The sequence below is a fragment of the Sarcophilus harrisii genome, chromosome 4, assembly GCF_902635505.1.
Source record: "Sarcophilus harrisii chromosome 4, mSarHar1.11, whole genome shotgun sequence".
NCBI classification, from domain to species: domain Eukaryota; kingdom Metazoa; phylum Chordata; class Mammalia; order Dasyuromorphia; family Dasyuridae; genus Sarcophilus; species Sarcophilus harrisii.
Window position 1 is genome coordinate 19,754,288 of NC_045429.1, and position 26,572 is coordinate 19,780,859.

The 26,572-nt window shown below is 39.2% G+C and overlaps 1 protein-coding gene across 8 annotated transcripts in view; it reads left to right on the forward strand.

The window, feature by feature from the left end:
* The window catches only part of DAB1 (DAB adaptor protein 1), a 701,566-nt gene that overhangs the window by 549,008 nt on the left and 125,986 nt on the right, over window positions 1-26,572 (forward strand). For all 8 annotated transcript variants that reach the window (XM_031969031.1, XM_031969032.1, XM_031969030.1 and 5 more), the window contains 2 exons: window positions 4,570-4,709; window positions 8,275-8,373. In XM_031969031.1, the coding sequence (XP_031824891.1) occupies window positions 4,570-4,709; window positions 8,275-8,373 (239 nt within the window). The remainder of the gene's footprint in view (window positions 1-4,569; window positions 4,710-8,274; window positions 8,374-26,572) is intronic.

The window sequence follows — 26,572 nt, forward strand, 5'->3', positions numbered from 1 at the left end:
ACCAGCCTAACGACGGCCAGGGAGCCGGGCCAAATGCAATGCGGCTCGATTCGGTTCAAGTCAAGTCAGCAAACCTTTGTCAATAATGATACTATTTATTAATAACAATAACAACGATTAGCATTTATATGGCAACTTTAACAATTGCAAAGTGATTTATATACCATGATCTTGTTTAATCTTTATAGCAAGTTTGGGAGGCAGATTGCATTATTATGCCCATTTTACAGCTGGGATTAGTGAGACTCTGGGAGGTTAAGTTAATTGGTCAGGGTCATCTAGCTCTTAAGCATTCAAGGCAGGATTTTTGTGATTCTCGAGTCCAGCGTTTGCTCCTTACCCCAGTCGAACTTGCAGGCACTGTAGGCATGTACACACTCCAGAACTGTTCTGACTCTTGGAGAGTAGAATACAGGATTATGTGCATAAATGAGAAGGAAAGACAAAGTAATATACCCCTATTTCAGCATCCCTGGGAGGGTCAAGCCAGCCCTCTTGTAGGTGTTACCTGAGCTCTATAATCTGTGACTTGGTGATACCCCAGGGACAAGAAGAAAAACAGCTTAAGGAAAAAGAGAAAAGCCCACTAACCTAAATAGAAAATAATGACATCATCATTGGATTTATATCTAGAGACCGCTATTAATGCAGCATCATATCTCTTGTCCCATTTACTCCTCCCCATGTCCCTATGGACATTGATTTGGCCATAAAGTCAGTGGAAATACTGCTGGCTTTTGATGGCATCCCAGTGTCCAGTCTAACTCACTGTAGGCTCTCTATGAAAGCTTGTGAAATATGGCTTTGCAGTCAGAGGACTTGGGTTTAGCCCTTGGACTTGGATTATCTTGGCTAAGTAATTTCTAACGCTCCAAATCTCAGTTTTCTCCTATGTAAAAGTGAAATCGTTGTTAGCACATCATTTTTTGCTTGTTCTCACTCCCATTACCTTGGAAGTTTTTGGAGGGGCTTTTTCCCCCTTTGTTTTCATATCTTCAGTGTTTATGCCAGTATCTGGTAAATGGAAAGCACCTACTATGTGTTTGTTGACACTTTTTAAAGATCCTTCCAATCCTAAATCCTCTGCTCCTGTGAAGATCAATGTCTTGTTGGGGGCCACACAGCAAACATTTCTGACCCAGGTTTGGAGCAAGGACCCGTTCTTTCTTCTCCAGAAAGTCAGAGTTGGGGTATTTTAGATAACAATGAGAGACTTATAGGTAGACCAAATCTTGTCTAGAACTCAGTTTTCTCATCTGTAAAATGAGAAAATTTGGCTTAATGTTCCAAGGAGGAAGTGACTCACTCAAAGTAATTGAGACAGGATTTGAACCTGTCACCTACTGTTTTTTCCACAGCACCACTTTCTATCTAACTTCAAATTTTTGCTTTTATAATATGAAAACACAAGCCCAGAGAGAGTTGGTGATTTTCTCAGAGTCACACAGGTCAGAAGTAGTAATCAGGATTTGAATCCACATTCTCTACATCTCTGCTGTTTGTTATAATAAATTCTATTCCAGGTTCAAGTACAAGGACATTTAACCACGTGTGTACCGATGATTTTAACGTTGGGGCCCAAAGGTTTTCTTAAAGGGAGAATCAATATCATTCATTTTCCACATTGATATTTTTCCTTGAATTATAAATAATCAATGTGTCTCCATGCTCCAGAAGACAAAATATCATTATTTAATGGCCACAGAGCAGTGGATGCTTACAAGGGCCTTATGATAAGTGGCCTCCATCTATATTCAAAGGAATTGGTGATATTCATTCATTCTATCATCAAACATAAATTAAATGCCTAATGTATGCCAGTTATTGTGCAAAAGATAGAAATACAGAAACAAAACATTGATTGTAGGAGGTATAGCAGCCTGACTAGAGTAAGGAACGCCCGAGTGTAAATCTTGCTTCTGACCCATGCTGACTGGGCAAACTTGAACAAGCTCATCTGTAATGTAAGTGATGGAGACTGAGTGGACTCTATGGGATTTTCCAGCTCTAAAACTACATTCATATGAGCCTGTCATATATGCTCAAGAAAGGAAACAGAAAAAGGAAAGATAGACAAGACTTGAGGAGCCAGGGTCTCCCTTTCAAAGCAGCATTGCAAGCTCATGAAACTGAAATAAGAGCTTCTGGAACAGAGAAAAACCCACCTCAAGAAAGAAGGAAAGGAGGGAGGGAGGGAGGAAAGGAGGAAGGAAGGGAGGGAGGAAAGAGGGAAGGAAGAAGGAAGAAGGAAGGGAAAGAAGGAAGGAAAGAATGGAGGGAAGGAGGAAGGAATAAAGGAAGGAAAAAGAGATGAAAGAATGGAGGCAGGGAAAGAGAAAGAAAAGAGGAATGGAAAAAAGAAATAAAGTGAAAAGGAGGAGAGGAGGGAAGGTGTATCACAAAGTGTATTCTAAACAACCAATCTGTAATATATATAATGCAATTATTGTTGTTGTTGCTACCACAGTTTTACAGAAGAAGAAACTAGGTGTACAGAGCTTATGCAACTTATCCAGGTTTGCACAGATAATGAGTGTCAGAACCAGGATTTGGACCTAGATATACTAGTTTCATGATCTATGTTCTATCCTCTGGCCCACAAAACACATGCAGCTTCTTGCAGCTAGAGCAGCCTACTGTATTAAATAATACATTACATTTGGTGTCAAGAAAACCTAAGTTCATTTCTAGTCATATGAAAAGGTGCTCTAAATCACTAGTGATCAGAGAAATGCAAATTAAAATAACTCTGAGGTACCACTACACACCTGTAAGATTGACTTAGATGACAGGAAAAGATAATGACGAATGCTGGAGGGGAAAACTGGGACACTGATACATTGTTGGTGGAGTTGGTGAACTGATCCAATCATTCTGGAGCACAATCTGGAACTGTGTTCAACAAGCTATCAGACTGTGCATACCCTTTGATTCAGCAGTGTCTTTGGGTCTGTATCCCAAAGAGATCTTAAAGGAAGGAAAGGGACCAACACATGCAAAAATATTTGTGGCAGCCCTTTTGTAGTGGTAAAGGACTGGAAACTGTGTGGATGCTCATCAGGTGGAGAATGGCTGAATAAGTTATGGTATATGACTGTTATGGAATATTATTGTTCTGTAAGAAATAATCAGCAGGATGATTTCAGAGAGACTTACGTGGACTGATGTTGAGGGAAGTGAGCAGAACCAGGAGATCATTATACAAGGCAGCAGCAAGACTATATGATGATCAGTTCTGATGGACGTGGCTCTTTTTAGCAATGAGATGCTGTTCCAATGGTCTTGTGATGGAGAGAGCCGTCTGCACCCAGAGAGGGGACTGTGGGAACTGAGTGTGGATCACAACATAGCATTCTCACTCCTTTTGTTGTTGTCCTCTTGTATTTTTACTTATTTTTCCCCTTTAGATTTGATTTTTCTTGTGCAGCAAAGTAATTGCATAAATCTGTATGCATATTTGGATTTAACATATATTTTAACATGTTTGACATATATCGGATTGCTTGCCATCTAGATGAGGGGGTGTAGGGAAGGGGAGAATTTGAAACACAAAGTTTTGCGAGAGTTAATGTTGAAAAATTATCCATTCATATGTTCTGAAAATAAAAAGCTTTGGGGAAAACTAGGTGGTACAGTGGATAGAGCACCAACCCTGAAATCAGGAGGAACTGAGTTCAAATCTGACCTTGGACACTTAACACTTTCTAGCTGTGTGACCCTGGGCAAATCACTTCCCTCAGCAGAAAAAAAGAAAAAGCTTTAATTAAAAAAAGAAAACCTACGTCCTAGTTTTGACACTGGTTGTGTGATTCTGAGCAACTACCTTCTCTCAGAGTCTCAGTTTCCTTATCTATTAAAGGGGACAGTGATGCTTTGTACCTCACAGGGATAAAGTAAAGTTCAAATGAGATGATATAGGTAATGTAGGATTAGAAAACTGTGAAAGTGGTGCATTAGAGGTGGAGATTAATACAAAATCTGATCATAATGGATCAGAACAAAGGAGAGCATTTATAGGAGTATAGAGTTGGAAGTTACTACAGAGGCCATCTAATATGATCCCTTTATTTTACTAAAAAAAACCTGAGACCAGGAGAGATTTGTTGACCTGCTTAAAGTCATATATAAGACCATAGGCCTTGAAGTGAAGTGCACTCAGATCCTTCATGTTATCCACCCCCTTCATTTAACAGATAAGATAACACATAAAAACTGAGACCTTCAGAGGTAAGTGCATCTAGGGTCTCTCATAACATCATAAATCAAGGGCTAGAAACTATCTCATAAATAGGGGGGGGGGAGCCTTTACTTACAGATTTATTATTTAAAAACTGAGACCAATGAGTGACTTGGCCAAAGATGGACAGATAGTAAGCTGCCCATCCAGGACTGGGAGCTAAGTAGCTTCATGCTGTCACATCTGTCTTTGGGACACTATTCTCCACTCAAATCCTAGTGAAGTCAATATCTCTTGAATGGACCATAAGCCAATCTGAGGCTTTCTAACTCTGCCCCCCCAGCCCTGTTCCCTGCCTGAATGTCTAAGCCCGCTTTGTTCTTTCTCCCCAGGTCAGGATCGCAGCGAAGCCACTTTAATAAAGAGGTTCAAGGGTGAAGGTGTCCGGTACAAGGCCAAGCTGATCGGCATTGATGAAGTTTCTGCCGCACGGGGAGACAAGTTATGTCAAGATTCCATGATGAAGCTCAAGGTACCTAGAACCAGATGGGGATTCATTTCTTCTGACAGGGAGTGGGGGAGGTGGGATGATTTTTCATGATGCAGGTCATTTGTGACCATAAGAGCACAAACTTACATTCACATCAACTTTCTAAGGCTCGCAAAGTGCTTTGATATAACTCATGGCTTTAGAGAAATTGACATCAATTTCAAGTCACAGGACCCGAGTTCTAATCCTGGCTCTACTTCTTTGTGTAACGTTTTAGATCCTCAGTTTCCTTCTTTGTACAGATACTTCTCAGATACAGTAATATGAATCCTTGAAGTGGTCACCTTCTTCAGATTTAAATCATATATTTCCATTGGGATGGAACCCGTGGCCATGTTTTATAAAACAACTTTGAAAGGTATAAATACGAATATATATGACAACTTTGTGGGATTGATTATTGGCACGAATCAGTATGGGATTGGACTAAATGATCTCCAATGTCTCATCCAGCTCCAAATCTGAGCCTAATATAGACGATGTGTATATGCCATAGAGTTAGCTAAGGAAAATGAAGCAAACTAGCCTTCAGTCTTTTGTGGATCTCTTCATTATAATGTGGACTACAGTAAAATGAGGTCAGAAAAGAATGGTTGTTAAGAATGGAGAAGAAAAGAAGGAGGAAAAATCAGGAGTTATGGCAGGAGTGACATTATTTGAATTGGAGTTTGAAGAGCAAAGGAAGGTTGCAAGTGAAGAGGGAAAATATTATTCCAGGTATAAGTAAGATCATGAGGTTAGGAAACTCCAGGATTTTCAATGTATCAAAGGTAATCCAATGTGGCTGAGCAGGGGTGAAGTAGGCAAGGTTCTTAAGATATCTATTAAATGATCAGGGTGGCTTCAGTCAGGAGTCTAGGAACTTTTGCTATCTATATTTCCATATAATTGGTTTACTTTCTAATCCCATGTATTTTATTCTATGCCCTTAAAAAGGACTTTATTCTGAAGATGCCCACTGCCAAAGACTTCACTCCCTTAAAACAGTGAGAATCTTTGAAGTAGATGATACCAAAGGCTCTTCCTAATTCCAAAATTTAATGTTTTAAAATCCCTCTGGCTCTGACATCTTTTGTCTCTTCCAGATCAGTCATTCTACCTCGGACATTCCCTATTCTAACGCCCTTCCTCACTTTGATATAACCTATTCTAAAATCCTTCCTGGTTCTGATATTCTCTGTTCTAAACTCCTTCCCAGAGGCTCCTCACAATCCTGACATTCTTTATCCTAAGGTCTCTCCCACATCTGACAATCTCTCTTTTAAGTTCCTTACCAGAGGTAAGATCTCTGATCTAAGGTGTTCCCAGCCCTGTTCTTAAACTCTTTCTAGTTCTAATAGTCTCTGTTCTAAGCCCCCCCCCAGAGATAAGATTCCCTGTTTTCAAGGTCTTCCAGAACCCTAACATTCTGTCCTCTAAAGTCCTTTTCCAGCTTTGCTATTCCCCATTCTGTTCCTTCCCAAAAATCCCATTCTAAAACCCTCACGACCCTGACATTTTGTGTCTTAAGACCACTCCAAGTTCTAACAATCTCTCTTCCAAATGCCTTTCCAGAGATGATATTCTCTGTTCTAAAGTACTCCCAGATCTATCACCCCTTGATTCTAGGATCTGTGCCACATGGTACCGGTCTTTTTCTGAACCATTATTGTATCATAAATCAGTACAAACTCCTTACATTCTAGCAATAAGCAACAGTCATTTTTCTGTCAACAGAATCCTAGAAAGCAAAAGCCAAAGATGCTTAATTTGGGCTTTCTTCACAAAAAGAAAAAGAAACACTCAAGCAATGATGTTAATGCTGATGGCACTGTGACATGAGACTCATAACTCTTTCCTCAGTGATCTTGACCTTAATTTACATTCCATCAGCACTTAAGTCAATCAGCCCTCCTAGGCTAGATTAACAGACAAATGCTCATTATTCTTTTGCTTTAAGTGAGGATGGCCTATCTCCCCAACAGCTTTTTAATCTAAGGGTTCATGGTGCCTCTTTTTTTTTTTTTTTGCATGTCTAGAGAGCTCAAAATACCATTGTCAACACAAAGGAATCATTCAATAAATGATCTCGATGACTTAATTAGTGGATGAATGAATGAATGAATAAATTGCTCATTATCCCCCCAAATGAAATGAGAGCCTTGGATCTTAGCTGGATTTCCTAATCTGCACCTGTTGGCATTCTATCAATTCTTCAGAGCCAAACTCAGATGCAATCTGATTCATCAGGTGCACCTGGACTCGTCGCCATCCTATCCACCTAGAAGTGATCTTTCCTTTCTATGTTTTACTCTGTTTTGTTTTCCATACTAACACTAAGTTTCTTTTTTTATGACTAAGTTTCATTTCTCCTAATAGACTCTTGTATACTGTGGAACGAGACTCTTGTGTACTGTGGTTTTCTCTTTGCATTTCCCCATATTCTAATATAGTTCCTTAACTTAATAAATCCTCTTAGTAAATCATGGGATATCGGAATTGGACACGCCCCTCCCAAGATCATTTAATTCAAACCTTTTATTTGACATATAGAGCAACTGAGATTTAGCCAAATGAATTGCCTATTCAAGGTCAAATCATGAGTTAATGGAAAGGGGAGGACTAGAAGCCAATGCTTCTGTTTCTGCCTTGGTGTGCCTTTAGAAAACACCACAGTATTTTCCCAATGAAAAAGTAAATGAGTAAATAAATAACTTGGTGAATTAGAGAATGGATGATTATAATAGTTGTTGCTATTTATATAGCACTTTAAAGTATTCACAGCACTTCACATATATATGTGTATGTATGCTTATGAATATACATATATATGTGTGTGTGTGTATGTTTATATATGTATATATGTATGTATGTTTATGTATATACATTATTTATGTGTATATGTATATGTGTGTGATTATGTTTATATATACATATTTATGTGCGTATATATGTGTATATACATACATGTGTGTGTATATGTGTGTGTGTATATATATACATATATATGTATGGTATATATATATATATATATGGTATATATATATACCATCAAATAAACTTTACATATATATATATATATATATATATATATATATATATATGTAAAGTTTATTTGATGGTAAAATGGGGGTGGAAGAATGAATGAAGACTGAAGGAATGAGGCAATATGTATAATCTGGTATCAGAGATTAATAGAATCCCAGATCTCAAACAAGAAGGGGATTTAGTGAATTATCTAATCTAACTGTCTCATTTTACAATAGAGGAAATTGAGACCAGGAAAGTTGGAGTAGTCCCACCACAAGGTGATGTAGAGCCAAGGTCTGAAACCAGTTTTCCTATTCCTTATCTAGCTGTGCTTCTATCAGACTAAGATGTCAACCTTTTAGAATTTGGAAAATGGTCCATGAGAGAATAAAAGGGCCAACGAGACTACTACTGAAGCAGAGAATCGTCGTCCACGGGATGATGGTATCTGACCTACCTTAGGGGGCCCCTCTGCAGCAAAGCTATGGAGAAGAGCCAAGAAAATGCCGAACTCAAACCCTGTCCTTTCTCTCCGCAGGGAGTTGTCGCTGGAGCCCGTTCCAAAGGCGAACACAAACAGAAAATCTTTTTAACCATCTCCTTTGGAGGAATCAAAATCTTTGATGAAAAGACAGGAGTAAGTAAAAGAATGATATGACAGAACAGGATTGAATTTATTGACAGATGTGCCCTTAAAAGCCTTCCCTCGCTGCTCAGCAATCTCCAATCCGCATAAACACACATAAGGCAGCTGACAAACTTGATAAGCTGGGCTCGTCCATCACAGAGAGCCTCTTTGCTGAGTGAGGTGGGAGGCGATTGTGCGGCGCTGGGGTAGCGTGCATTAAGCTCAAAATTCTATAGGACCCCTGTCCTTTAATGGGAGATTGATAGACTTAAATGAGCTGGGGGAAATGGCACCGTTTATAGGAAATTTCCATCCATATTTGCCATATTAACCATGGATACTCAGCAAAGTCTCTCTCCTCAATGTCGATGAATTCTGACACTCAGGTTTAACCTCCAGTACCTTGAAATTGGTGTAATTTCAGCAAGGGAATTGGGCTCTTAATCTTTAAAAACCCCAAATCCATCACTTTGTGACTAGGAAAGGAGAGGGCAGATGTGTTCTTTGGGCCTGCCAAAGATGGGGTGGGATGGAGTTCTGGGTTTGCTGACTTCAAAGTAGCTTTTCATGCTCAGACTCACTGGCAGTTTTTGACTCAGTGGTTCCTGGAATCGTTAATTTGGAACTGGAAGGGATTTTAGAGGTTATTTCATACAAGCCACTCATTTTTATAGATAAGGAAACTAAGACATATGGAGTTAAAATGATATGCACAAGGTCATAAAAATAATTAAGTGGCAAAGCCATCATTTGAATCCAGTTCTCTGACTCCATATACTGCACCCACCAAGGTTTGTCCAAAGAGTTAAATAAGTCAAGATGAAATTTTTAGTTTTTCTTGGAGGTTGTCTTTTGGTAAAGAATTGCTTGCTCTTGTTTCCTTGGAAGAAAGAGTGGACAATGGGGCATCTGGAGGTTTGGGAGAATAAAAACAGGAAGGAAGAAGGTCTGGAAAAAGTTTAACTGCTTTGCAGTGAGGTCCGAGGACCCCTCAGTAATATTTTTATCATTATTAGCAGGCCAAATTTCCTATATCTTTGAAGCTGAAAAATATATCCAGCATGGGGGACAAGAAGCTTTTCTTTTGCTCAGAGATACGAAAAGATCTGCCTTACCCCCACCTTTATTCATCCCCACTGTGGCAGGAGGGCATGAGTGTGTGGTTATTATTGTTGTCTCCAGGAAGAGAAAAAAAGAAAAAGGAAACATTAGCAGACCCAAGCTCTCCCTAGAATTTAAAAACAAAAAGCTGTCAGAGATATTGATCCCAATTAAAGAGATTGGTTATAGCAATTTACACCCTGTCTCCAATTTCAAAGGGCCTTTGATCCCAATCCTTATATGATTAACTTTCTTTTTTTGAATTGTTAACATGGGGTGGAAATGACTCTCAACTGAGGACTCTTCATATTATGGGATATCTAGTTATCACTATATCAAAGAGATTAAAATGACTGTTAGAACTGTGCCCCATTCTAGAGAAGCTTCCCTATCCATGCATGTATGCATCCACACCTGTCTAAAGCTCTCCCAACAACATTCTGATCCACTTCATGCTTCCCTATGCTCATGGCTTCTCTCCCTTTTCTAGGCTGTGAAAGTTCTTTAAGAGAAGGGACTTATAAAAATTGACCTTGAATTACTTCTCTCATGGTCCTCTCCGCATCTGGCACAAACTTCGAAGGATACAGAACCTCAGAGCAGAATAGAGAGTCAGTCTTGAAATCAAGATGTCCCGGATTGAAGCTCGGTCTCTGATTCCCATTAGTTGTATGACCCTTAGTATGTCCCTTAACTGCCTGGGGTCCTGGACAACTCTAATAGTTTAAGTTGCACGTGCTTATTGACCAAGCTTATGTCAGTAAAATAATGGGTCCAGATACCCCCAAAAATCTTGTAGGTGTCTCTATTCCCTTTATTTTTGCTGATTTGAATTCATCCACATGTTCTTGGGCCTTCTCTTTTTTATCTTTTTTATTATATATTTTTTATTTACAAGTTATATGCATGGGTAATTTTTCAGCATTGACAATTGCAAATCCTTTTGTTCCAACTTTTTCCCTCCTTCCCCCCGCCCCCTCCCCCAGATGGCAGGTTGACCAAACATGTTAAATATGTTAAAATATAAGTTAAATACAATATATGTATACATGTCCATACAGTTATTTTGCTGCACAAAAAGAATCTCTCATGCCTTCTCTTAATTGTCCTTAAAAGACCTACTCAATTTTCTGAAGACTTTCACCAAATCTTGTAAAGTTTCATATATGCTTGCAATGCACACATTACAAATGATGAATGAATCAATACATATATATAATTGACTTGATATCGAGTCCCTGTTGCCATCCAAATTGTCCACTTCTGGGTGCTTCAGTATTTGAACCTCAGTGAATCCATGCTTGGGGATCCTATTAATGGGTGTGTTTCCTGAAATGTGCATCATGGGATTGTAGATTCCTTGATAATGTGGAGAATATCCAGATGACGGCAGAAAGAATAGTGAGGACCTTGACAATATTCCATCTGAGGGATGTACAGATGTTTGAGAGACTAGGGATATGTAATCTAAAGAAATGATGACATAAGGAGGAGAAAAGAACATCTGTTTATTGAAATACTTCAAGAACTCTCATATAGAGAAGGGATTCTTCTTTGATCACAGTGGGTGGAATTAGGAGCAATGGGTAGAAGTGGCCTGAAAACAAGAAAGTGCTTCCAACAAGTGTGAGCCATACCAGAGTGACTCCTAATCCACCACTCCTATGGGTACCTGTAAAAAAAGAGGACCTCTTAAAAAAAAAATAAAAATAAAATTAATTTAAATCTAAAAAAAAAAAGAACCTCTTGTTGACCATGTTGCCGGGGATTGGAGTGTGTATTATTGTCCCTGACAGGGTTGAACGATGGCTTCTGAGGTCCCGTCCACATCCTAGCATCTGCAATTCTGGAAATGTGAATGAGACACTTCTAGAATCACTATAATAGAGATAGCGTAGGATCATGGATGTTCTTGGAATCAGGGCATAGCTCTTACCTCTGATGTATCTAGCATAGTAGAAACTTAATAACCACTTGATTAATTAGCATGTCAGTAAATTATTTACTATCTGAGATTTCGTTTAGAAGATGGGAATACTCTATGTGATCTCTGAGGTTGCCTCTGCTTTTCCATTCCTGGGAACCTAAGAAGGCTAGATAGAGGGTTATTGTTAGTTGTTTTGGTTTGGTTTGGTTTGATTCTGGTTTTTAGTACGGCCCCTTTTCTGCACGAAATTTCCATATCTTGCGGTGTCTGCTGTCCACTGACAGTGCTTACTCAGACCCAGCAGCTGCCAGAGATTCATTTTAATATAAAAGAGACAAAACATTCAAGAGGAAAAATAATTTAGGTGCCTGTGTGTTTAGTGTCTTGTTGGATGATATTGGATTTTAATTTATCACAATAAAAAATCAATTTGCAGCTCAAAACCAACACATTTTTAAAAATTGGCCCTGTCAGGGACCCGACGCCAGAGAGATAATTTAGAGGATCAATTTCATAATTCATCATTAAAGAAAAAGAAAAAGGTGGGTTTGAATTACTGTTGAACTTCAATGGGCCTTGGGGCCTGAGGACACAAGAGTTGACATACTAAATCCAAAAGCTCAGTGATAAACTGGAGCACTCCCATCATCCAGGAGTGGGGTGAGACTGAAAACTTTGTCATATGAAACACTGATCAAGAAGAAGGAGACAGCTGGCGAGGAGAAAAGGCTCCAGGAGGTCAGGGAGGCAGCAGTTGGCAATTAGAGAAGATACAACAAAGATATCCCTGTTCTCAAGTATTTAAAAGAGTTCTACTTGGATAAGGGACACAACTGAGAGTGATGTGTGTGAAGTACAGAGAGGCAGGTCTTTGTAAGTTGGTGCAAGAGCAACAACTGCTATCATTGGAGTCATCCTCAAAGGCAATGGGTTGTGTTGAAAGGTCCCTAGTGCTGGAGTTCTCCAAGCAAAAGTTGGCTGATCATCTGCAGAGAGAATTCCTATTCAAGAATAAGATTGGTCCAGATGTCATCCATACCCCTTTTTTGGTCTAATATTCTGTTATGCTCTGTGATCTTCATCGGTCATCTTTACCTTGTCCATCTTAAACTGAAAGCTCATTACCTCCCAATTCAGGGGGCAAGATTTAAATCCCAGGCCATTTCTAGAATAATAGTTTACATTTATGTAACCCTTTATGCTACTTATTCTTGCTTTCTAACAAACTTCTTGTGAGATAAGTAGGCAAGTATTTATACTTCCATTTTACAAATAAAGAAAATGAGGGTCATAGCAGTTAAATCATTTCCCCCTGGACATATGGCGAAAATAAATGAAAGAATTGGAGTGAAATATTGCTCCTTAAACCAAGATTCATGGATCCCCAAATCACCTATTGATTGATTTAAGCAAGATACTCTTTGAGAACTTGGATGGGGAAAACTAGATCTTTTTATCTTCTCCCCCATTTGGGGTTTCCTTGGCAGAGATATTGGAGTATTTGCCATTTCTTCTGCAAGCTCATTTTACAAATGAGGAAACTGAGGCAAACAGGGTTAAGTGACTTTCTCAGGCTCACAAAGCTGACATCAGATAGCCAACTGCCACCTCCTTGACCTCCTGGAGCCTTTCTAACTTCAGACCCAGCACTTTATCCACTGTACCTCTTACTAGAAGCCTCCAAATGTACCCTCACCACGCTGAGGATGAAGCTGTGGATTTATTGCAAGTGCTGCAGTGGCTGAGTTCAGATAGTCTTAGAGTACTACCTTCTTCCTTTGCCAGACCTTCTTATCCACAGAGATTTCTCCATCTACCCAAGAGTTTTCCCTGCCCAATAAAACTATTGCCTTAGACATTATTGCTTTAAAGAGAGATTATTTGAATGTCTACTCCAACTCTAGCCCTCAGTTAAGGAAACTCAGGGAAATGGAGCTTCACTGATTTGCCCAAGAAATATAACTATTAAAGATGTGCAGTAAAATTTGAACTCAGGTCTTCCTGACTCCAGAACAGCACTCTATCTACTGAGCTAACTAGCTAATTGAGACGGATAGCATGTCCAATACCACAGAGATAATAGGCCCTCCTGAAGTAGCATGCTCTGTTCTGGGGCAACCTTTTGAGCAAGGTGCCTGAGAAGTTGGGGAAGGCCCAAGACAGCACAACAGGTGATGAAAGGCTTTTAAAACTGGCCTATAGGTGAATTCACAAATGAACTGAGGAGATTAACTTGGGGAAGAGAAAGCTCAGAGGAATCTTTGTGACTTGTCTTCAGAGACATGTAGGATCATCCAATGGAAGAGCAATCAGCCTTTATTCTGTGTAACTTCGAGGTCAGACTCAAAAACAACTGAGTAATAGATTATATATTATATATAATAATAGATTATAGCCATAATCAATAAGTCACAGAGAAGTCAATTAGCTGTAGGTTTGCAAAGCACTTTGCATATGCCCTCTCATTTGATCCCAACAGCAGTATTGAGAGGTAGGTGCTAATATTGCCTCCATTTTACAGAAGAGGAAAACTGAATGTGACAGGGAAAGTAACTTCCCCAGCATCACACATATAAGTAATTGAAGCAGAATTTGAACTCTTGCCTTTGTTAATCTAAATCAAGTACTGACTCTTATATTACAGCCATAGTAATCATAACTCCTATTTCTAAAGTGTTTTTTGTTTATTCTCCCCTTTTCTCACGTCTCTGTGGGAGTAGACAAGGTAAACATGTTTATCCCCATTTTACAGAAAAAATTCAGATTCCTAGACTTAAGAAATTTGCCTAAACTAGAACTTGAACTCAGGACTTGTGATGTCAAATCTAGTGTTCTCTTCATTAATCCACAAATCTTGTACTGGTATTTCCCACATGCTTTAAGGCAGGTACCAGATTGTCCTTTGTTATCTCCAGCCCTTAATACAGTGCCTGCTACACAGTAGGTGCTTAATCAATGTTTGTTGACTGAGTGTTGATCTTAGGAGAAGGGAAAAGCATTGGAAGAGGAAAGATAACCAGAGAGTAGAGAAATAAACTTTGAAATCAGAATTTCACCCCAAATCCAGGAGCTGGGGTATATTATAAATCATGTTGTCCACTTGGCTTTTTCTGGCTTTATTTCAGTGGCTGATTGCTTTATCTGGAGCCTGGGGTTTATTGCCTTGCTATCAGAGCCATTTATTTTAAATTTTAATTTAAAACTCATTTTCATTGACTGTGTCTTGGTTACTTAATAAGAGATTCTATTTTTACAGATTGGTTTGTTAAAGGATCTGTTTGTATTGAAAAAGTAATGCTGTAATTATACTGAGCACCAAGCTCTTTGTGGTTTTTTTCCCCAAGTCTTTTACATCGCCTAATTCACATGAGTGCTGCAGGAGCCAGAGCTGCATTTTCTCCTTGTATTAGGACACCTTGGTTTGTATTAACCAAGTGGAAACGTTGAGCACAGAAAAGCTGAGTTTTAGTCAAGGTCAAGGCTTGACAAACCTGGATGGAAGTGGAAACTTCCTTCCTGGAGATAACTTCGAGAAGGAGATGTTCATTGGTCAGATTATTAAGAACTGGTCTTATGAGATGGCAGACATTAAACTTCAGAGAGGAAAAGGTCGTTGGAAAATAGGACACGAGAGCAAGGACATAGAACATCAAACTGACTTTAGACCACAAACTGTCAGACTTGGAAGGAACTTTAGAACATAGAAAGTTAGATCTTGTAGGACCTTGGAGAACAGAAGGTCAGAGCCAAGAGATACATCAGGACATAGGATTTTAGAGCTGGGACAATGATCTTCTGGTCCTGCTCATTTTACTTAGCATCAGGTGATGTCTCTCCAGGCTTCTCTGACATCATCCTGCTGATCGTTTCTTATAGAACAATAATATTCCATTCCATTCATAGACTATAACTTATTCAGCCATTCTCAAAAATGGCTGAATGGGCATCCACTCAATTGCCAGTTCCTTGCAACTAGAAAAAGAATAGATACAAACATTTTGCAGGTCCTCTTTCTTTTTAATTATCTCTTTGGGATATAGGCCCAGTAGAGACACTGCTGAATCCAAGGGGATGCAATCTTGACAATTTATTGGGCCTAGTTCCAAATTGCTCTCCAGAATGGCTGGATCAGTTCACAACTCCACCAACAATGTATTAGCGCCCCAATTTTCTCACATCCTCTGCAGCTTTCATCATTATCTTTTCCTGGAATCTTAGCCAATCTGAAAGGTCTGTAGTGGTACCTCAGAGTTGCCTTAATTTGCATTTTTCTAATCAATAGTGTATCATCAGGTTAAACATATTTATTCCTAAGAGGTAAAGGATGTTGACTGGAGTTAGTGAAACAGTGATTTAGAACATTTTTTCATATGACTACAAATGGACTTAATTTCTTCATTGGAAAATTGTCTTTTCATATCTTTTAACTGGAATTGCATATATTCAACCAATAATGAATAGTTTGCTGTCTATGGCGGGAGGGAAGGGAGAAAAATCTGGAACACAAGGCTTTGAAAAGGTGAATGTTGAAAACCATCTTTGCATGTAATTGGTAAAATTAATAAAAAAATATTGTTTCCATTTGACTTTCACAACAATCCTTTTGTTATTCCCATTTTGCAGATAAGAAAAAACTGAGGCAGAGAGAGGTTAAGTAACTTGGTGAGGCTCACAAAACTGATAGATGTCTTAAACCAGATTTGAACTCTCGTCTTACTGCAGTCCCTGCACCCGATCTATTGTACCATTTATAATATTATGTTCAAATGGAAAATATAGAGTGTTGGAGCTGGAGGCATATTAGAATATAGAATGTTAGAAATGAAAGATATTTTAGAACAAAGGATGTTAAGACATTTGAAATAAAATATCAGAAAAAGGCACGATCTTAAAGCTGATCTTGTTCCCTTCAGGAGAAACAAGGGAGCCAGGAGGAAGAATTTATTTAGTGGGTAGTGAAGATGATGGTTTCATCACAAGACTTTCTTGTTTCTTTCTTTTATCTCTGTCTGCAAAAAAAATGGTTGCTGGGAGGCTAACCCAATTATCCTCTTGGGACAGGGGATTGATTTTCATTGTTGTTGTGTATAAAATGTGAATTTTAAGTAAAAGAGGTTCTCGGAGTACATGCTATCCTTCCTTCTGACCAGCATTTTCCCCCTGAACCCCAAGATCATCTGTCCCTGACTAAAACCTTTGGCCGGGACTGTGAGCTCTGCCAATCAAAATTACCTTTGGGTCACAAAGTGGAAAGCCCCCAGCCTCATTAGCTGTGCTCGCATGACACTGCCATGGGGTTCCATCTGTAACCTTCTTTCATGGTGGGTTGGCTTAACCTTCCAGTTAGGAAAACTGTTATGCAAATGACTTTAATGAGCATAAGAAGTCCCTGGCACTAAATTAAACCATCAGTGCCTAATTTTGCTACATGTCATGTGCATATTTATATGATCAATATATGTATCTATGTATACATAATTTTGTTTATTATATCTATGTATTGCTTATATAATATAGTCTATGTAATTCCATAATAAATAGTATTAATGCTTATTTATGTGAGATTATATAAACAAATGTACCTAGATAGTCCTAAATTTGCACATATATGTTTATATAGATATATATATATATATATATATATACATATTTGTATATGTAAATACCTTATATTTATATATATGTATATAATTATTTATTATATGTATATACATATATATATACACACAAATAAGGTATTTATTATGAGTATTACAAGTATTCTGGAAGCCAGAGGAAAAAGGAAGCTCAACCATGATGAGGAAGGAAGGTCACTGGTAACCTTCTCAGAAAGGACTTGCCAAGATGTTTAGGATGTGAGCTCCTTGAGAGCGGAGCTTGCTTCCTTCTCCGTATTCGTAATTCCCCAGGGCCTGGCACATAGTCAACACTTAATGAATGTCTGTTGAGTGATTGCTGGGGCCAAACAAACAAGCAGAGGCTGTGGTTGGAGCCTCAATCTCTTTTCTTACTCCTGCCCTTTGACTTTGGATTAGGATCAACAGTAAGGGCCTTTATGTGTTTCCCATTGATTCATTTGACCTGACCTGGTAGCCATCTTTAAATTCTTTTTTTTTTTTTTAATAGATTAGTGAGCTTACTTCCAGACACTTTGGAAAGCTTGCTCACTCTAGGCCTAAAGGAGAGGGTCAGAAGCAGTTACATTTCCATGTACTGGAAATGTACTGGGAAGAATGGTGGATTTGGGACCAAGGTCTAGGCCATTACACTGATTGTGTAGCTTCACAAAAATTACTTTCCCACTGTGTACCCTGGTTTTCCCATCTCTAAAATGAGCAGATTTGGTTATATGACTTCTAAGATCTCTTTTAAATCTGTGATACAAATAACTTCAAATTTGAAATTATATTTTAAATTGTGAATAGCAACACAAATCTTGCAAGAGCTCTTGCAAACTTAAGATTTTATGATTTTGAGTTTCTTCTTTCTAAGCTGGGGGAATCACAACTTTCGGCCCATGATGCCCTATCAGAATCTTTGTTCATTAGGCCTTTATTGCAGTGGAGGAGCTGGGCTGTATCATCAGGTTGAACATACTTATTTCTAAGAGGTGAAGAGTATTGACTGGAGTCAGTGAAACTAGGTTAAAATCTCTCCTCTATTTTAGAGTCTCCATTTCCTCTTCTATAAAATGAGAGTTGGATCAGATTATTTCTGAAATCCCCTTCCCAAAAACACACACCTTGAAATCTATGAAACCTATAAAGTCAATTCAGCTTATAAAGCATGAGGGTGGGCTCTGGGATAGTCACAATATTCCTGTGAATCTGTGAGCCAATCTATTTGATGTTACCACCAAACAACACGGATACAACCGTGACTGCCTAATGTAGGTGACTGCCATCAATAACATCCCGTAAGTCATCAGAGGAGGTTCATCCACAATGCTGAGATCATGGCAACTTTCTCTTAGTCCCTGAAAAACTCCATGGCTCCTCACTCATTCTCCCAAGGATCTCTCTCACACTGTGACCAGCCCTGCTCACTTCTTTCTCAGGCACCTGTTTCCTTGATGACATCCTCTGCTCCAATCCCTCACTCTCATTTGTTACATGTTGCATAAAGACCCTTGAAGTGAAACTGGTTTTGCCCTCGTTGAGCTTATAGTCCAAGTGGTAGACCAAGTATGGGCCCAGGTAACTGTACCACAAGCTAGAACATTATATGTTATTATATATCATAATAATCATTAATATAACTAAGAGGTCAAACAGTTTGTTTGACATCAGCACATTGAGGGAAAGGATTGATCCATTTTTATTTTTGTTATCTTTGGCACATTGTGGGCACTTAGGAAATGTTTTGTTGGCGTCTAGGTAGCTTAGTGAGAAAAGGGCTGTAGTCAAAGAGCTTAGCATGGACCCTGCCCATGCTGCTTAACCTCCATTTGCCTCAGTTTCCTCATCCACAAAATGAGATGTGGGTAGAGTCCATGTGTATAGAATTGGAGGTTGGAAGCCCTGGTTTGAATCTTGACTGAGATACTCCCTCCAGTAAAGAGGCTCTGATTATACTTGTTAACCATCTTCTGCCTCAGTTTCCTCATCTATAAAATGAGATAGCGAATACAGTGTTAGAATCACTGGAATTGGAGGATGGAAAATCTGGATTTGAGTCCTGCCTCAGGCACTCTGTAGTTTAGAGGGTTGCTTAGTCTTTCTCTGCCTTGGTATCTTCAGATGCAAAGGAGACAATTGAACTTAATGGTCCCCATGTCTGATTCCAAATCTATAATCTTTTGACTTGGCTAAAGTGAGAGCAAGAGAATATTTTGGTTAGAAAGTAGATTATGTGCTTATTGAAGAGATGCATCCTTAAATACTGAACTTTCCTTATGACTTCCTCAAACCCACTGCAAAAACAGATCAGATAAGACACCAATCACTCTCATATATGTCAGACTGAGAAAAAGAATTAGGGAAAAATAGTCGCTTCTGGTTGGAGGACAGGGAACCAGACAAGGGCCATACTCCATACAGTCCTAGTAATCCATTCCTCAAAGAAAATGATGTCTTTTTGAAAGAAGGTCATCTCCAGAATCAGTGCATCTCGGTCCAAATTCTACTATTGGCTCCCATTTGCATAGATGACCTTCATGAGCCATTTAAATTCCCTGTGCCGCATTTCCTCATTTGTAAACAGAAGGGGTTGCGATTGACAGTCTCTGAGGTCCCCTGCAGCCCAAGATGCTATTGGATAATAGGCTAGCTTCCCAAGGGTGGCATGGGTAGCGACACAGAAAGCTCCCTCTCTTTTACCGCAGTGGCGGCCGTCAGGAATATGGCAGCCTGGTGGAGGGTGGACAAGATGATTTAATAAGCCCATTCTTGCTCTAATTGCTAATCTTCTCCATAGGGAAGTCCCTCTCACTTGTCTGCATTATAAACTCCATCAATTTGTTTGTCTGTCCATTAAACCTGCCTGGGTGCTATCGGGCTGCTGGAATAAAGTCTCTGTTCAAAGCCTGTGGGGGGGCCTATTAAGAAGCTATGATAAGACGGATGCTTTTGACACTTTATTACTGTGTATATAAAACACATGGGACAACAGTGAAATAGGTGCCTGGAGAAGATGGATGACTGGCCCTGTAATTGATAAAGTCTCCTCTAATAAGGGAGCTGGAAGCAAGACCCCTGGAAGACTACAGGGCCCAGTGTGAAGAATCTTGGTTTGCAAATCACAGCAGCTGAGTTCAAATCCCGTGCTGTCTTTTATTAGCTTTGTGATCTTAGGAAAGTACTTTAAAATCTCTGAGTTTTGATTTTCTCATCTTTAAAATGAATAATTAATGAATAATTTTTTAAAAGCATTTCTTAAACTTTTATTATGTTCTAGGCACTGTGCTTAGCCTTAGGGCTATAAATATTAAAGAAAGAAAAAAAAAAGAGACAGCAACTGCCCTCAAGGAACTTACATTCTAATAGGGAAAATAGCATATATAGAGTAATAGTGACCATGGAGGAATATCCTTTAACTCTAAATAGTTCATCTCCTTAGCTCAAAAGAAGATGGAAGGGTAGCCTTAATTTAACTAATGTTTCCCTACCAATAGTAGTTTTCTGATCTTGATAGTTCTATTTCTACAATTCTTTAAGCTTTACAAAAATCTTTTCCTAATCTGGAATATAGGGTTTTGAAAAAGTGAAGGTTGAAAACTACCTTTGCATGTATTTGGAAAAATAAAATACAATTTTAAAAAATGACCCCCAAAAGTCTTTTTCTTTCAACATTCCCATGAGGTAATGAGAGTGAGCACTAATCTCTTCATTTTACAAATGAACAAACTGAAGCTGGAGTGGCCTTAGCAGAAAGTGAATTTCCCGAGTCATAGAATTGTCATGGAGGGTGAAGTGGGGCCATGATTTGGAGCCGGGTCTTCAAATTTCCACTCTCCTGCCCTTTCCATGGCTCCATGAATGACTGCCCAAACCCTACTGGGATGTTACAAAACTCTATTTATAATCTAATTATTCCATGCCTCTCACATAGTAAGCATTTAATGAATGTTTTATCTGTTTATTTATCTAGCCATCCATCTAACAACAACAATGAACATTTGTATGGCACTATGTGCCCGGCACTGGGCTAAACATTTTACAGTTATTATTTTGTTTAATCTATCTTGTTGGAACCACTAGTAATTTGATATGTGTATACATTGGCCACACATACATGTATATAAGTATAGACTTGTGCACATAGGTATGTGTATATAATATGTGCTTATGTCTGTAGGAAATGTTTAAGTACATGAAAATGTCAGTTTATATCCTCATCTAATCCTGGGTATATATCAAAAACTATATTTATTTATTGAGCCAAGGCCAGGCACTGTGCTACATGATGTGATCGAGATGGCAATACCTAGTTCAAAATAAAAATTCACAATGGTCATTCTCTTTGGCAAAAGGTCAATTTATTTAAGGGAAGAGGTCACAGACAAATGAAGGGATATAGATGTAACTATATATCTAGTTAGGCCTAGAAAGGACCTTAGAGATTATTTAAGCCGGGGGCAGCTGAGCTGCTTCAGTAAATGGGTACCAGGATCACCGATCACAATATGTACAGTCTCATGAAGATTTATCGAGAGGGATGGGGTAGCTTTATCTGTTAACTCTCCCAAAATATGCATTAATGCAAATAACAGTAATTCAATGCTAACCCCCACACACACACACACACACAAAATTAAGCAACTTTTTAACAAATTTGGTAGTTAGAAACCTACTACTAATCCCAGAGGACTTTTGATCAACTCTACAAAAATGTTGGCATTGGACAGGCAGAACTACTTTTGAGAATTTATCTAGTATGTTCAGTGAAGACACATCTCAATTCTGCCTCCAGGATTTCATCCCTAATGGCCTGGACTCTCAGTTTCTATTTCAACAGTTTTCATGAAAGACATTGCACTGAGATGGAGAATAAGACATACACTTTTGGACAATTGTTTTGCTTTATTATGCATAGACTGTCCATATTTGTTACGCGTCTTTCTTTTTCTTTCTTTTCAGTGGGGTTGGGGAGATGAGAGAGAAAGAAATGCTTTTTAACTGGAAAAATATTGCTATTATTATTTTTCAAGAAGGAGGGAAGAAAGAGAATTTCCTATAGACATGAGTCTAGTTAGAGAAGAGAACCAGATGCCTTTGAGACTATTGTTCTGCCACTGAAAATGTGCTTATTTTTCTAAATAATCATAAGACCATAGATTTAAAGATTAAGGGATGCTTGATATTCTCCGATCCAACTGGCTCATTTAGTAGATGAGAAAGTTGAGACACAGAAGGCTGAAATTATTTGCCTGGGTTCACACAGCTAGCAAGTGTTTGAGAGTTAAAATCTGGGTTCAAATACATTCTAATCTACTGCCCACTTTTCATCAACAAGCATTTATTGAGCAAGGGCCAGGCACTGTGCTAAATGATGTGGCCAAGATGGCAATACCAAGTTCAAAATTAATATGTGACAAATTCACAATGGCCATTTTCTTTGGCAAAAGGTCAGTTTATTTAAGGGAAGAGGTTACAGACAAACTGAAGGGATACAATAAACACCAGGAATGGTAAGTATGGAATAGAGTTGGGAGAGTATATAGTTAGACTAAGGGAAAAGACAAGTTCCCTGGGGAACACACAATTAACCAGGAGAAAGGATATACTCTATGAGGTGGGGGAAAGTCATTGTCTGGCAGATTAGACTGACCAGAGTAAACTAGAGTTAGGAGAAGGGCACTATGGGAGGGAAGGCATTCAGGGAGGGAGAGAGTACCTTATAATATGTTTAGTTCTAAAGAGAACTTAGCAAAGATCTTTCTCATAAGCAGATCTTTTATAGGGGAAATAAGAAGCATTGGGGGCTTCTTAGGGAAAGAAAAGACAGAAACTCAGAGGGGAAGGGGTCAGGACCTGGATGGAAAGTACCTGACTACAGATATACTAAACAATATCTCAAAAGGTTTTTTGAAAATACCCAGGGTTTGGAGGATGAACAATGGGGGTTGCTAAAGAGTGCCTTCCTAGAGAGTCTGGGAATTATCTGATAAGAAAATTATCTGATTACCATCTCTTCCTGACAGGGAGAGAGGAAGTCACATCATTAGATAATTGAGACACAAACCTGATCTCAAGGAGATTCCATTTCTTTGGGGAGATAATAACATATGAACCTAGATCTTAACCAGATATGAAATATCTAGATAACTAGATAGGAAATATATGCAAAAATAAAATAGAAGATAATTGGGGAGTAAGTTCAGTAGCAATGAGGGAGATCAGGAAAAATCGGATCTACTACAAGACCCAAGGGCTTCCCCCTCCAGTTGAGTGGGCTGTGTTAGGGCTGGCAGATGTGCAGTAGACTCAATCCAGTCCAAGCCCTCATTTGACAGATGAGTAATCCGCAAACCGGAGGGACCCCAGAGTGAGCTTAAGTCAGAACCAAATTCCTTCCCAGGTTTCCTAACTCCCAATATCAGAGTTTCCCATTATGCTTCCTGAGACTCCCTGAAAATGAGGAGGGTGTTGGCAACATGTCTTTGTGGTTTGGGAAAACACCCAGGGGAGGATGGAGGAATTAAAGGAATGGTCTTGAGTATATGGTGCTTCCCCGGGCCCCGGAGGCTTGGCCTTAAGTCCGGCTGCCGCCTCCTCCTCCTCTGCTCCCAAGTGCTAATCGATAACTCCAAATACATCTGATTGACTTCTTGTCAGAGTCCCATTTCATGACAATGGAAAGCGTCTCCTCTAATTTGAAATCTGATTACTGCACGGCAGTACCTCCTTTTTTCAGAAATGGGAAAAACATCTTTTTTTTAAATAAAGGGGGGGGCATTAGGGTGGGTTGACTTGGATGGAGGGAGCTGTCTCCCTGCCACATCATGTGTGCATTTGCAAGGAGCTGTTTCTGCCAAGCCCCTCTTAAGTTAATCTTTTAAATTATAAGGCCCAAACTTGAAAATACAGCATCGTTGAAAATAACACCATCTGCATTCTATTTTCATTCATTAGGAGCTCTGAAGGAGCCTAATAAAAAATATGAAAGTTCCTAAACAGTATTTATTCCATTTTCTGAGAGATCTGGCATTTCTTCTTTCCAAATAAATCCTGCCTGCAAATTTGGTGCCTGCAAAACCCCAGCTCCACCGTGGCGAGGAGAGAATAGAGGAGAGCCGTTGGGCTGAGGGTTCCGGGTCTATAGCCCAGCCTTACGAGGCCCCTGCCCTGAGGCTTCCCAAAGCAAAGTCAAGGGGTTAGTTTCCATAGAAACTCCCTGAGCATGAACATGTAAGTTCATGTGGGTTCACCACCAATAAGGCGCCATATATGTTCATCTTTTAAGTAGCAATACTTTCAATCAGTAGTTTGTTTTTTGTTTGATTTTTCGTTATTGATAATGGCGATTTTCTTAACTGTTAAGAAGGGAATAGCAGAGATCTGTTTGTTTGCCTTTCTTCCTTCAGGGAAGACTGAGATAAAGACATAGATCATAGATCTCGAAATAAAAGGGACTCAGAAACCAACTAGTCCACACTCTCTCTTCCATGGAGGAGGAACCAGACTCAGAGAATTTTAAAGACTTACCCAAAACTATGGAGGTGTTAAGTGACATACCTGGGATTGGAACCCAGATCTTCTGACTTGTAGTGTAGTACTTTCAGTAATGTCCAATACTTCGTGACCCCGTTTGGGGTTTTCTTGGCAAAGGCACTGGAGTGGTCTGCCATTTCCTTCTCCAGCATAAGGAAATTGAGCCAACAGGATTCAATGGCTGGCCCAGGATCCTACAGCTATTAAGTGGCTGGGGTCAGACTTGAATTCAGGAAGAGGAATCTTTGGGACACTGGGCCTATGACACCACTTAGCTTCCCACAAAGCCATCTGTTTTTATAGAAAGAGAACTGTGTTATCAATCAGAGTTTGAGTTCAAGCTTAACCATCTACTTACAGTATGACTTTGGGCAAGTCAGTTTCCATGCTCCTTTTCTATAACATGAAAGGAGGGAGACAGGATCCTAGGATTATAGAAGACTCAAAAATCATCCAGTCCAACACTTTGCTTAATAGATGAGGATATTGAGGGTCAGGAATACTCAGTGATTTGCTCATGGAGGTTAAAAGTATTTAAGGGTCAGAGATAGAATGGTTGATGGGAAAAGACAACATAGGTTTTAAATTCAAGAAGGCCTGGGTGACTTGAACATGTTTTATTAGTTCTTTGACCTCATTACTTTATAAGATTTAGAAGTAGAAGGGAGCTTAGGGATCATTCAATCTGATCCTCTTGTTTTCAATGAGGAAACTGTGAGGAAAGAAAGGGAAGCTGTACTGGGAGTCTAGTCAAGGACAGGTTGGTTTTGGTGTCTTTTTATTGTTTTTGTAACCTCTCCCCAGTTAACTGAAGAAGACACAAAGAAAGGCAAAATGAAACAAAAGAAAAACAATCCTTGTTCTCAAGTTGCACTGGGGTTAAAGTAGAAGGGGACACTGGGCCTGGAATCCAGAAGGTTCCTCTTGCTGAGTTCCAAATCCAGCCTTAGATACTTCTTAGCTGTGTGACTCTGGGCCAGTCATTTAAACCTGTTGGCCTCAGTTTCCTCATCTGTAAAATGAGCTAAAGAAGGAATGGCATCCATTCCGGTGTCTTTGCTAAGAACATTCCAAATGGGTGACAAAGAGTCAGGGACTGACCAATCACAAAAAACAAAATAGCCATTAGCATAACAACAATCACAATAATAATAACTAGATTTGAAACAGTGCTTTAAGATTTACAAAGTGGAATAGGTTTATATGCGAAAAGAGTTTTTTTTAAGGAAAAGGAGAAGGTTTTTTGTTTTGTTTCTGCTAGCAGCCACATATAAAGACATGGAAGAGGGAGGCTGAGAGGCTGACATGAGCCTCTCTCCATGGAGTTTGTCTCTTGGCTTGAATGCATGCAGGAAGGCCTACCATGGGGGAGCTGGGATAACCCCTCATACTCCAATGCAGTGGCCCTGAACTTGTTCCACAGGATGATTCCCAGAGGGGGTGACAGCATTTCTGAAGTTGATCATTTTAGTCCAGTTCTGAGCTCCAGCATGATCCCAAAATGCGATTTTAGTTTCTCATAAACAAGCGTAAGGCAGGAACAGAGCCAGATTTCCAAATGAGAAACTACTGATGATTTTTAAAAATTCTGGTCAGCTGAAACACTGTCCAACCCACCCCTAGTCTAAAGTAGTAGTTTAAACACAAGATAAGGAGGGAAATCACCCAGTTAATAAACATTTAGTAAGCCCCTACTGTGTACCATACACTGTGCTTTAGAGATACAAATGACCTGATTTTAAGGAGGCCCCGGTCTAATGAGAAAGACAGGATGGAATGAATTATAAACAGGAAATAATCAACAAAGAAAAGCACTAGCATTAAGGGGGAACTTGTAGAAGACAGGGTTTTAGCTGGAATTGAAGGAAAGACGGAGAATGTTCTAGGCATGGGGAAATAACACAAGAAAGGACACATGGCTAAGTGCAGTCAGATCTCATTGAACAGATTGAAGGCCTTTTACCTCTAGTATTTAAAATAGCAGCTTAAAGTCCTTCACAGTCAGATTCCAGCTTTTGCTTTGCTAGAC